General features: G+C 35.5%; 1 protein-coding gene across 2 annotated transcripts; it reads left to right on the plus strand.

The window, feature by feature from the left end:
- Window positions 1–922: 922 nt before the first annotated feature.
- On the plus strand, window positions 923–12,608 carry LOC114185376 (phosphoglucan phosphatase LSF1, chloroplastic). Of its 2 annotated transcripts, none has more exons than XR_003604786.1 (10): window positions 923–1,337; window positions 1,518–1,624; window positions 2,753–3,212; window positions 3,310–3,381; window positions 3,816–3,937; window positions 9,731–9,946; window positions 10,323–10,452; window positions 10,705–10,810; window positions 11,127–11,239; window positions 11,658–11,792. XR_003604786.1 is itself a non-coding variant. In XM_028073068.1 (10 exons), exons 1-10 carry the CDS (start codon window positions 1,050–1,052, stop codon window positions 12,262–12,264), a joined length of 1,749 nt encoding a protein of 582 aa, XP_027928869.1. In that variant the 5' UTR covers window positions 928–1,049; the 3' UTR covers window positions 12,265–12,608. The 2 variants fall into 2 exon arrangements, 1 of the variants encoding a protein (XP_027928869.1); XM_028073068.1 differs by lacking the exon at window positions 10,323–10,452 and adding an exon at window positions 12,145–12,608 and having other exon boundaries at window positions 928–1,337; window positions 11,658–11,802.
- The last annotated feature ends 514 nt before the right edge of the window (window positions 12,609–13,122 follow it).

Here is a 13,122-nt window from a genome sequence, read left to right on the forward strand (position 1 = left end):
GAAGGATAAAAACGACGGCGCCAAAAGTTAACGATGTGACCACCTGACACCATTGCACCTACCTTCTGACACCTGCAAGTCCTAAGCCTTAACACTGTTCACCACACTTAAAGGCTGGGGGACTGGTGTATCACACCTAGCCGGTTTTGCTAGTTCACCAACACATGTAATCCTTGACCGACAACCCATATCGGACAAGGCTGGGGGGTTGGTGTACCGTACCTAGCCGAACTCAATCAAGTAAACAATATACATACCAAAACCGCCTAGCATCTAGTACCCAGATACCACCAGCACAAAGCCATCTAGCCAGGTAGCCGGTCGAAACCGACTACTTGTCTAGAACGTCAACTAACATCAATACCCCGCCTTCAATAGGCCTCCAGGGCCTGTTTTGGGGCCTAGGCCCACTCATGGCCCAAGTCAAAACCCAGCCCATGCAATGGTCAAACGTCATTAATATTCTATAAATACACGTGGACCCCATCATTTAAAGGTACGCATTCATTAATTGCTGATTTGACTCTTTGAGAGCTTTAACTTACTTGAGCTTCGGAGATTCTTCTGCAGGTAATCCCTCCTGGGTTCAAGCCGACATGTATCAAATGGAAAGAGGCCTACTGAAGAGATAACGGACTACAGGGTAAGGTGATACTCGTGCCTAACTTATCTTATTTGTTCTTCTGCAGGAACAGAAATAATTTCTTCGGATAATGTTTTTGTAGTGAAAGGTACAAGAAAATCAAGAAAATATCTTCAACGGCGGCACCGTCCATTTTGAAAGGCGCCAAAAATCTTCAGAAGAGAGATATAGTTGGATTCATCCGTGGCATGTAAAGTTTAGAAAGTGTGTCCCACGCAATCGCCACGTGCACCTCCCATTCCCTTACCCTGACCCGTGCCATCTTCCGTAAAACGTTCTAAATTCTTAAACAGAATAATAATAGGAAGAGAAAAACGCACTTCTCACTTCACATGCTCTGTTTCCGTAACCATAAACCAATCTTACCTTCAATTCAATCTTCTCCGCCATAGCCTCAACATCCACCATGCTTCCACTGCAATTTGGCACGCGCCCTCACTACCCTCCTTCGCTGTTCCTGAGCAGCTCCAACGCTTGTTCCTCCTCTCGCATCCTCTACAGCAACAGAAACAACCAGGTGTACCTTGTTCGCTCCAACGTTGGAACCCTCAACCTTAGGGTTTTCGCTGCGTCCGGCAACTCCTCATACAAGATGAACCTCAACGAGTACCTTGTCACTCTCGAGAAGCCCCTCGGCATTCGATTCGCGCTAACCGCTGATGGCAAAATCATCGTCCACTCTCTCACCAAAGGGGTACCCTCCATTCATTGTTACCTCGCTCTGTCCCAATCACGTTAGGATCTGTTTCAACAAAACAATTGTATTTTTGGGATTAAATAAGTTTTTGTTACCTCCAAAATTTGGACCGATATATCCTAAAATCATTTAATCCATATCTACATTTATTTGTTAATTCATTTTTTCTGATGGTAGGGTAATGCAGAGAGATCCAGGATAATTATGGTGGGTGATACTTTGAAGAAAGCTGGCGATTCGTCTCAGAACACTCTCGTTGAGATTAAAGACGTTGGAAATACGCAGTATGCCTCCTGATTTTGCTCTAGCACATGTTTGGAAACCGTTAAATTTAGATGACTGTAATTATAATATTACAGTAATGTGACTATAAAACTAAAAGTGTAAAATACATGGCGATAAAATTTCAGGCAGTAATATGTTTTCATAATGTAGGATAGTGTTAACTTCGATAAAACTTTCCCTTCCCTTCATTTTCTGTTTTTTATAAAACTAAAGTGTAAATACGTGGCGTAAAATTTCACACAGTAAAATCTTTTGTATCTTTTCGTAATGAAGGAAAGTGTTAACTTCGATTAAAATTTCCCTTCCCTTCATTTTCTGTTTTGTTTTTGTCCAACAAGAACAATTTCATTCGATTCCAGGTATTGGAGTAAAGGCAGACACCTTGGGTGTTTTTCAGATTGCACACTATACTCCTCTTTTCTTTATCTGTACACAATTACCTTTTATTGTTTCAAAAACAGTACACCGCCCCCACTTTTACATTGCTCGAATTCCTTAATTGTTGGAAAAATATTACATCGTGTGGTTTGGTGTACCTGTAAGAGACACATTATTGTAATTATTAAACAAGCAATTGAGTTATGTGCATTCTGAAAAAAACCTATGGGATGCCAATGTGATTTATTCTATGAATAACTTAATTTTGAAATTGTGGATGCAGTTATATAGTTTCCTTGCAATCTGTTGTGATCCTTGAAACTCTGGGAAATTGCAGACAAATGTAATTTGTTTGTAGTCACGATGAGTCCAAAATCCTTGACACTGACCAAAATCATGGTCGCTGAAGGTTTATGAAAACCTTGGTATAACCATTCACGAGCATTCACTTGATAACCCAAGTGGTGGTTCGTGACGCCTAAGTGCTTACTGGTGGGATTAGCATAATGTCATGGACGCTTTAGTTTCAGTTTCAGCTTCTTGGGTTATTTTTTTTCTGTTAATTTGAAAGAGACTATTCTCAATTCTATCTCAATATGATATTATTACTATTGTACCCTTTTTCTCTACTAGAAATCAGTTCTAAGATGCCTTAAAAAGGAGTGAAGATACTTTTTCAGTGACCATCACAATGTATTATGTTCATCAGTGTGTTGTTTTTATTTTTTTCAGTCTTTTGGTTTCCTCAGGAAGGTGCTAAATGAGCAAACAAATTCTTTTAGTTTGGTACTTGAGAGGCCCACATCTCCTTTTCCTATTCAACTTCTGCACAAGATGAATGATTTTGAGACAGTGTTTAATAGAGGGCGAGTTCCTATTGTCACATGGAACAAGACCCTATTGGCATCAAATTTACAATCATCTAGTGAGAGCAGCACGAATTCGGGATTTTTGATGTTCAACTCAAAGTTTCTCAAACCAAATGCAAACAAGTTATTGGGCAACCAAAATCAACGTACCATCACCCATGGTGAGAGAAACTTCTTTACTGAACACACACCACAAATTGCTTGTGTTTTTACTGAAGAAGTGTGTGGAGATGGAGATTGGGGTCATGGAAGTTTCCCACTTGAGGAGTATATTCAGGCTCTAGATCGTTCCAAGGATGAGATGTATTATAACCACTCTCTTGGTATGCGTTATAGTAAGGTATGTCATTCATTTCAATGTCTTTATTACAATTTTTTTTTTTAATGGCTCAGTTTCTATAATACTTATAAAATATTGATATGTTATAAATTATTAGATTACAGAGCAAATTTATGTGGGATCCTGTATACAAACAGAAGATGATGTAGAGACCTTGTCAAAAGTTGAGGTATGGACATTGTCACCTTAACTTCATAAAAGCCTCTCTAATCCTTGTTTAAGGCCTTATAATCAATGTGCAAATGAATTGCTTAATTCAATCTTCAGTTGTGAAACTTGAATGTGTTCAATAGGAAAACATTTCAGTACCTATCAAATATCAACCAATATTTGGCATTTAATTTATTACAGCAGTGTGCTGAAGTATTTTTAGTCAAAGGTATGTTGTGGCAAGAAAATTTTGGATTCTGAAATGTGCCACAGTTCTTTCTGTTTAGTTAGTTACTATTACCATCTCCTAAGCTAACAGTGAGTTCTATCTTTTTGTGTTCTTAATTACCCTAAAAGTTATTTCTTTCGTACTGTAATAACTTCTGTGCGAAGTTTTCCTTTTATATCAAGCATTATATTCTTGTCATTATAGTAGGAATATTTCTGCTGCAGGGAATTACTGCTGTTCTGAACTTCCAAAGTGGAACTGAAGCCGAAAATTGGGGAATCAATGCAAAATCAATCAATGAATCTTGTCAAAGGAATAATATTCTCATGATCAACTATCCTATTCGGTAATATACGTTCATTTAAATTTTTCAGAATTTATGTAATAATGGTAATTTGTCTTGTTTTAGGACATCTCCATAAAATAACTTAATTAAGTACTTTATGAATACTTACGTATGATGTAATTTTTTTTCTTTTTTTAATATCAGAAAAGATAATTGCTATAAGTTACTTTTTTTTCCATATAAGATTTAAACTATTTCATGATTGAAATTAATGAAAATAGCATATGAACATATCAAAACTATTTTTATAACCTCTCTAAATGTCTAGATAAGTACTTATATCACAAGATAAGTCCAAATAGGCGGTTGATAAGTTCTTCCAAATGCACTCAAAGTAATTTATGAAAAAGAGGAATATAAAACATGAGACAAGGATTCAATTATGTTTTTTTGTTTTTAAAAGGGTTAAATATGTTTTTTGTCCTTCATGTTTTAGTGAAATTTGAAATTACTCCCTTTTTAAAACTTTTCACCAATTTAGTTCTTCATCTTTAAAAATGCATAGGTTTAATCCTTTAACCAAATTTTGTTACATTTATCTAATGTTTCAAGCACATTTCATGATAGTATTTGAATTGTTTACACTTTTTGACACATTTTGGCTTTAATGTTAAGTTAAATATTATCATAAAACGCGTTTGAAATGTCACATAAACTTAACAAAATTTGGCTAAAAGGACTAAATCTGCGTATTTCTAAAGTTTGAGCACTAAATTAGGCTAAAGTTTCTAAGAGGGACTAATTTCAATATTCACTGAAAGTTAAGGCACCAAAAACATATTTAACCCTTTTTAAAAATATTTTTAATGGATTTTATTTAGAAAACCTTTAATATACTATGCAAAGAAATGTAAGTTTTATAATAAAAAATTATCATATTACGGCTAAGGTGATACATTAGAAAGAACTCTCAAGAATTTGTCTTTCCTGGAAATTTTACAAATTAAACCCTCCTTAGATTAGAAAAAAATAGATAAATTGATGGACAGTTGATGTAATGAGTAGCATTAGGTGCCCGTAACCAAAGTTAGTTTTCATATTATCTCTAAAAAGGATAGTAGTCATTAGTTGCCAATTTGTTGATCAACTTCTTAAAATAAGAAGCTAGGGGATTTTTGTGGGTCGAGATTTATAAATAAACACTTTTGTGTAATTGGGGTGCAGGGGATCATAATTACAATTTTAAGAGTTGTTTCCCTCTGAATTCTTGTTAGCTAAGAGTGAGTGTAGTTACCATTATTACAATTCTTATCATTTTTTGTTAGCTAAGAGTGAAGTACCATTATTACAATTGGTATCAGTTTTGTTAGCCAAGAGTGAGTGTAGTTACCATTATTACAATTGGTATCAGTTTTGTTGGGTTACGATGGTGACCCCAAAGAGCTTCAGACCCGTATGGATTCTTATGAGAAGAACTTCTATAGTCATCAAGAATCAGTGCGTCACCCATTGGAGATGGTGCAGAAGTCTATTGAAGGCCTCACAACGGCGATAGCATTTTTTAATGGACCACAAGAGGAAGAACCTCACTGGGAATAGTCTGAAATGGTTGCTCTGGTGGTTGAGCGGGTGAAAATTCCATTTCCTTCCTGCGATAGTTCTAACTTTCTGGGAATATTCTGAAATGGTTGCTCTGGTGGTTGAGCGGGTGAATATTCCATTTCCTTCCTGCGATAGTTCTAACTTTCGTGACTGAAAAGTGAAGGCAAAACAATTCTTTGAACTGGAAAGAACTTCGGACGAATAACAAAATCGTTTATGGTTGTTATCTATGGAGTGCAAGGCTTTTTCTTGCCAAAGCCATTACATGCAAAACATCAACAATAAAGAAAACTCTTGGCAACATATCTTTCAGGATGCAGGGAGCCAATTTGATACGGCGGCAATTGATGATCCAATACTGCAAGATTGTGACAAGAAGGGCCTCTACTTGTCTCTTGAAAAATATGACACGTTGTTAACTAGGTTGGCTATAATTGAAGAATTAGCATTGAGTTTCTTTCTTTCTGGATTAACCATTGAGTTAGAAAAATCAATAAGAGTTAATAGACTAACATCGGTTCAAGAAGCAATTTGAATTGCAAGATTACAAGGTGAGGTGCTTCAAGTTATAGGAAAGATCCACGTTCTACCACTTCAACCTCAATGATAGATTCTCGCGTACCAACTGGGAACTCTCTCTAGAAAACAAATCAATGACAGGATTGTAAAGGGTTTATGTCGATTCTGTGGTTATAAGTGAGACAGAGATCATAAACAAAGGTGTACATGTGGGGAAAGTTAAATGCAATCTTTATTCCGCAAGAACAAATGACTGTGGAATTAACATCAGATTCAAAAGAAGAACAAGAAACTGAAATAGTTAGTCATAATTCAAAGCATAAGAAACTTCCCTGTGATGGTCGCATAAGATAAAGATTGAGTCATAATTCAGAGCTGTCCTCAAATAGAATGGAAAATTAGTGATCATATTTTTCACGCTGATTTTTTGTTGATACCTAGCACTCTTTTGGTGTACTACTTGGAATGCAATGGTTTAAAACTTTGGGAGAGATCAGCTGGAATTGTGGCAAATTGACAATGAAGGAAAATTGGTTTGTCTACAATGTGAACATCCTTCCTCTGATATTTGTATTTGTGAATTGACAGGTAAGCTTAAACCAGCTCAATGTCAAGCTGTGTTACTTGCACTTGAAGGACCATTCAGCTAAAATGATGCAGTAGATAAAGTTTTTCACCAATTTCCTCGTAGTGGTATGGTCATCGAATTTATTTGGTGTACAAAAAACCATTCTATTTAAAACAATTCAGGCATCCCCATGCTCAAAAATAAGAAATGGAAGTAGAAGCTGTTATCAGAGAAAGTAGAAGCTGTTATGCATCTCCATTAGTGTTAGTCAAGAAAAAGGGTGGTTCTTGAAGATGTTGCACTAACTTCAGAAAACTGAATGCTTCGACAATGAAAAACAGGTTTCCTATACCTTCTATAGGAGATTTATTGGATGAGTTGCATGGTGCAAGATATTTCTCTAAACTATATCTAAAAAGTGGTTATAACCAAGTAAGGATGGCATAGGCAGATATCCATACAACAGCCTTCAGAACTCACAATGTACACTATGAATGGGTGATCTTATCTTTTGGATTGTGCAACGCACCAACCACATTTCAAAACTGGATGATGATATCTTCGACACTTGATGAATGATCTCTTCACGGTATATAAGGAAGTTCATTTTGGTGTTTTTTTTTTTTTACATTTTAGTCTACACAAAGACATGCGCAGATCATCTTTGATGCTTACACACCACCCTCCAAATCTTCCAAGGCCACAATTTGGTTCTTAACTATTAAAAGTGCACCTTTGCAACAACAAAAGTTGATTACTTGGGCCATTTGATTTCTTCAGTAAAATTCAAGCCTTTCAACAATGGCCAAGACCTATGACTGTCATGGGCTTCGACGGACTTTTGGGCATATCAGGTTATTACAGAAGGTTGATTCACAATTATGGAAAAATTGCCCAACCACTAAAGGTTGATTAACATCAGCTCTTGTATTGGCTTTACCAGAGTTTGGTCAACTTTCATAGTGGAAACAGACAATGTAGTGGCAGTTGCACTGTCACGACAGCAACAAGAAGGTAGTTTAGCTGCAATCTTTCACGTTACTCCTCAGTTGCTAATGGAGGCCTAAGATGCATGGAGATCAGATCCAAAATTGCAGAAGATAGTAGATACAATAAGGTTGCATCAAGGATCATATAAGCACTACACCTTTGATGGATTAATTTTAAGAATAAAATGTAAAGTTGTAATTGGTGCAGATCAGAACATGAAAAGAAAAATACTGCACCATTTTCATGACATGGTGATGGGTGGACATTCAGGAGACAACCTAACTTACAAAAGAATAAAAGATCAGTTTTATTGGAAAGGCTTGTAGAAAGAAGTTAAACAATGAGTACATGAGTGTATAATGCTTGCCAGGTTACTTTAGTCATTTTCTATTCCAGAGAGAGCTTGGAAATCCATTTCAATGGATTTTATTGTGGGTCTTCCCAAGACTAATGGCATGACAATTATCTTTGTGGCTTGTGACCGATTCACAAAGTATGCCCATTTACACCATTAGCTCATCCTTTTGGAGCAGCTAAAGTTGGACAGGTATTTTTCTATACTGTTGAACTACGTGGTTGGCCATATGAGAATTTCTGAAAGAGATAGTATTTTATGAATGCATTCTGGACTAAATTGATCAAGCAACATAAGGTCAAATTGTTGCGGTCCACTGCTTTCCACCCTCAATCGAAGGGGCAACTTAAAGCTTTATACAGTCTTAGAGGGATATCTTAGATGTGTAGCTGGTGACTTACCAAAGAGGTGGATAGATCATCTTTCTTCAGTAGAGTTATGGTACAATACTAAATTCCACACAACAACCAGGATGTCCCCATTTGAACCTTTATAAGGCAATCCTCCATCAATGCCTAATGTTGCATTGCACGAAGTTCCATTAGTCAAAGCAGTTGCTTAGACAGTGAGAACAAAGCAGATTGCCAAACTTTTGCAAGAGAATTTATACAAAGCCCAAGAGAGGATGAAAAAGTGTTCTGATCTCAGGTTGGTAGACAAGGAGTTTCAATGTGGAGACTTAAGCAATAAAGTTTGGCAAATACATCATTCCACAAGTCAGCTGCCAGATTTTATGGCCCTTTTAGCAGGTTGGAGAGAGTTGGCAAGGTGGCTTGAAACTTCAGATGCCTGTTGGCACAAGAATACATGATGTTTTTCATGTGCCATTACTGAAGAAACAATCATGGTAATCATTCCATAACGCAAGAGCTTCTAGTTGTATACAATGAAGATGGTGAGATGGAGCTATAGCCATTGGTGGTTTTAGATAGAAGAATGAAGAAAAAGGGCAATTGAGGTGCTCATTGAATTGCAGCATACCAACTCTGAAGATGCACTTTGGTAGGAACTACACACTATGCTACACCAATTTCCAGATTTTAATTGGAGTGCTACAAGGCCTTGAGGACAAGTCCTTTTGGATGGGAGGAATAATGGTAATAAGTAGTACTAGGGGTCTGTTTGCAAAGTTAGTTTTTGTATTATTTCTAAAAAAATGGTAGTAGTTAGTTGCCAATTTGTTGATCAGCTTCTTAAAATAAGAAGCTAAGGGCTTTTTGGCAATTAATGCTTATAAATAAACACCCTTGTTTTATAATTTCAAGAGTTTTCTTCATCTAAGCCTTATTAGCTGAGAGTAAGTGTAGTTACCTCTACTATAGAGGAAGATCATGTATTGATAATAGCTCACCCTACAGGGTAAGGTTGCATCTAGTCACTGACAGCCAAAATTTCCACCAAGACCATAGAAAGATACAGCGAGAGGTATTCCTAGTCCTCACTTCTCAACCCTTCAGCAATCTATCACAAGCATCTCTATGCTCAAACTCAAGTACTTTCTCAAACAAGTCTTTAGACTCTACTTTACACATCTCTTCGTTCTGTTGTACTTGCTCAGACTGTCTTACCTTCATTTTCCATTTTTATTTTCTTTTCACTTCATTTGTCACCCTTTTCCCATCTTATTGTTACTTTATGCTGTGAGTTACCAAAAGATGAATATATCGAGCATTATTGGTCATACAGTGACCCTTAAGTCAATTGAAGAAAATTAAGGTTCATGGGGAAATGACATTCAAAGTTCTGATGACTCTAGTTTGGCTTCCTCTTAGACTATGATTTGTGGTTTTATTTGAGCCTTCTTTAATTCTGTTTGTAGGGAGGGAGATTCTTATGATATGAGGAAAAAACTCCCATTTTGTGTGGGGCTTCTACTACGTTTGCTAAGGAAGAATCTTCGTGTTTTTGTTACTTGCACTTCTGGATTTGATCAGTCTCCTGCTTGTGTGATTGCCTACCTACATTGGATGACGGATGTTTCCCTTCATGCAGCGCATACTTGGGTCACTGGGATGCACAATTGCAGACCTGACAGGTTCACCTTGCCAAACTTCAAACACTTTAAGACTGTTCATTTGATTCTGTTAAAGAGGACACGAGATCATGCTTTGTATTCATGTAAACACGTTTATATTTTACATGCAATCTATAAACAAAGGGTAATTATGCAAAGTTTCTCTTTCTTTTGGGGCATGGGACATAATTATCTGTGAGTTCTGTCTGAGACCGAAGAATTTAAACTAATTATTAGCTTTCAGCTGAGCTCGTTGGGAAGCTTATATGTTATCCACCATTTTCTATGATTTATATGTACTTTTCTAATATTAGTGAATTTCTTGTGGTAGCATCTCAGAATATCTTTATGTTTTCTTAATGGTCTATTTTAGACATTCATTTTGGGTTTCTTTCAGTGGCCACTATTTGTGTGGACTGGAAAAAGATAACAAGACAGTGTTTAGAATGGGATGGAACATGACATATGGCTCTCTGCTTTATGTATTTTATGAAGAGAAAAAGACAAGACTTAAGTCTACAAAAGTGGTACATTTTGGTTTCACCTTTTAGCAGAACGAAACCAGATAAATTGTTCTGATCTATTCTGTTTGCATGCCTAATGCTTATGGGTTATTTGTGAAGATACTAAAGATTGTGAATTATTAGTGATGGTAGTAGTTTTAGCAAATTGAGTATGCTGTAGGAAATGCTAGTGAAATTGTTATGCTTTTTAGTTTGAAATAGAAATTTGGTTTGATATACTTTCTCACTTAGAAAAATCATTTCATCAAACTGCAGGCCGGCAATTGCATGGGCTACTTGGGATCTTATAGCCATGGTTGAAAATGGCAAACATGATGGACCTCCTACACATGCTGTCACATTTGTGTGGAATGGTCATGAGGTATGAAGTTATATTTCCATTGCTTTTTTGTTGCTAATTTATCATTTGATTCTTGAGTTAAAAGTTTTTTTCTGTTATACTATGAGTAGATTTGATTAATGGTAGTTAATTTTAATCCTTTCTGTTCTATATTCCTGTATTTGAGTGGAATGTTCATTCCATGAGGTCATAAACTTGTAATATAGCTCTCAATGTGGCTCTGGGGCTAATTTATCTGTTGATTCTTAAAAAGGTTCGAGAGATTAAATCATCTCCATTGTTATTTAGAATTATCATAGTTTCAACCTTAATTGTCCTTTTGGTCTTAATGTTTCAGGGTGAGGATGTAACTTTGGTTGGAGACTTTACCGGAAATTGGAAAGAACCACTAAAGGCAAAGTTCCAAGGTGGATCAAGACATGAAGTAGAAGTTAAACTTCCACAAGGAAAGTATGTGCTAAATTTACTATATTTTTTCTTGAGCGGTGATACTTTACAAACCTTTAAACTCTTACTCCGTCTTAACAACTCTTTATAATAATTTTTTATTCAACAATTTAATTTATATTTTAGTTTAATATTTTATTATTAATCACAAATCTTGAGTGGACGTATTTTTAGAAGGTGGTGTCAAAATAATTTTTTCCTTTTTCTTTCTGTAGATTAAGTATATCATTTTTCTCTCAAACTTGATGACCGAATTGGCTAAGATTCCTAGCGAGTAATTTTTTAATATTCTAACCAATGCCATTTGTTTTATTCTTTTGTTGTATGATTTTTGTATCAGAAGCATAAAACTGTTTCCTAGATTTTTTGACGATTTAATGATTTTGTTGCACTTGAATGTGTCATGATTCCTTTCTATCAGGTATTACTACAAGTTCATTGTAAATGGACAATGGAAACATTCAACTGCTTCACCAGCAGAAAGGGATGACAGGGGAAACGTTAACAATATAATCGTGATTGGTGAAACTGCCAATGTTCGGCCTTCTGTTCAGCACCAGCTGAAAGTATGTTTCCAATTAATATTTGTGTTTTGCATTTTGATTTATCTACATATCATTCTATATGATACGCTTCCTATAGTACAATTTTTCTTGTGCAATTATTTAGGCACTGGCAACTGCAGCTTAGCTGATCTAAAGAAATTATCTTTCGCAGATTAAAAATTTGATTTCTGCTTTTGCTTATATCTTCTAATACTTGATTGTGAGAGCAGCCTGCATTTCCTATATTTCTTCACTGTTGCTGCATTTGTGTGTTAAGTAAAAGCTTAGGTAGAATTCGTATGTCATGTATTTTTTACAGCAAAAGTTAATCATTTAATCACTGCCTGATCTTTGATGTTCTAGGATGCTAACGTTGTCAAGGTGATTGAAAGGCCTTTGAATGAAAAGGAGCGGTTTATGCTGGCAAAAGCAGCTCGTTGTATTGCTTTTTCTATCAGTCCGATCACATTGGCCCCCAAATAGTTTCACGCAAATTCTATATTGTACAGAATTGCAGTTGTTGTACTTACTGAGGCCATACAAAATTTGGTCACACCAAAGAGTGATCACACGCTGGGTATGTCTTGGCATATTTAGTGCACACTACTAAACTTGCCTATGTTTCTGCAGGCCTACCCTTTTGCCTCATTCTGTTATTCTTCGTATTATACAATCCTAGTCAGAGTATAAATTGACATGTATGTAGTACTAGCTTTCAAATGTTGGCCCAAGTAATTTACTTAAATGGATTACGGGTCTTCATAAATGATTTAAGTTCATAAACCATAGCATTTTATGTTATGTTCTTATAATTGTTTCCAGTGCTATTTTTAATTCCGTAAATCAGCATTCTTTGTCATTTCTTTTTTAGCATTTGAATATTTCATTCCGGAGCATATATATTCTGTAGTTTGCTATTTTTCCTTGTTTATCGAGACACTATACATGCTTATTATTCTTACGTGTGACAGTTTCTTCATGTATCATTATCTAAAATGGTACAAATGTTGAGAAGAATATGGATGAAAATGATATATTGATAATTTCTCTGACATTTTTCATTGATGAAAATATTAAGGTAAGAAGTTTAAATCTAACTCAGATCAGATCAGTAAGATCAGGTTTATTTTTACTTCTATACTATCATTTAATTTTATCTTTAATCTTACGTGGGATCTTAAAAATATTATAAATATAAGATAAGTTTATAATTTGATTTGATCTTTATCGGAGGATCTTCAAAAAATATCTATAAATATAAGTGAAGAAAACGATAAATATAAGTTAAAAGTTGTAATATCTTAGAAAAGCTATAAAATATAAGATAAGTTAAAAAAAGCC

This window comes from Vigna unguiculata, chromosome 5, assembly GCF_004118075.2.
Source record: "Vigna unguiculata cultivar IT97K-499-35 chromosome 5, ASM411807v1, whole genome shotgun sequence".
In the NCBI taxonomy this organism is placed as follows: domain Eukaryota; kingdom Viridiplantae; phylum Streptophyta; class Magnoliopsida; order Fabales; family Fabaceae; genus Vigna; species Vigna unguiculata.

Excerpts from the sequence above, each read along its gene's own strand:
- LOC114185376 (XM_028073068.1), top strand. The coding sequence starts at position 1,050 with ATGCTTCCACTGCAATTTGGCACGCGCCCTCACTACCCTCCTTCGCTG. Across the intron at positions 9,947-10,704 it reads CACAATTGCAGACCTGACAG|GCCGGCAATTGCATGGGCTA; the intron begins GTTCACCTTGCC and ends ATCAAACTGCAG. Across the intron at positions 10,811-11,126 it reads TTGTGTGGAATGGTCATGAG|GGTGAGGATGTAACTTTGGT; the intron begins GTATGAAGTTAT and ends TTAATGTTTCAG.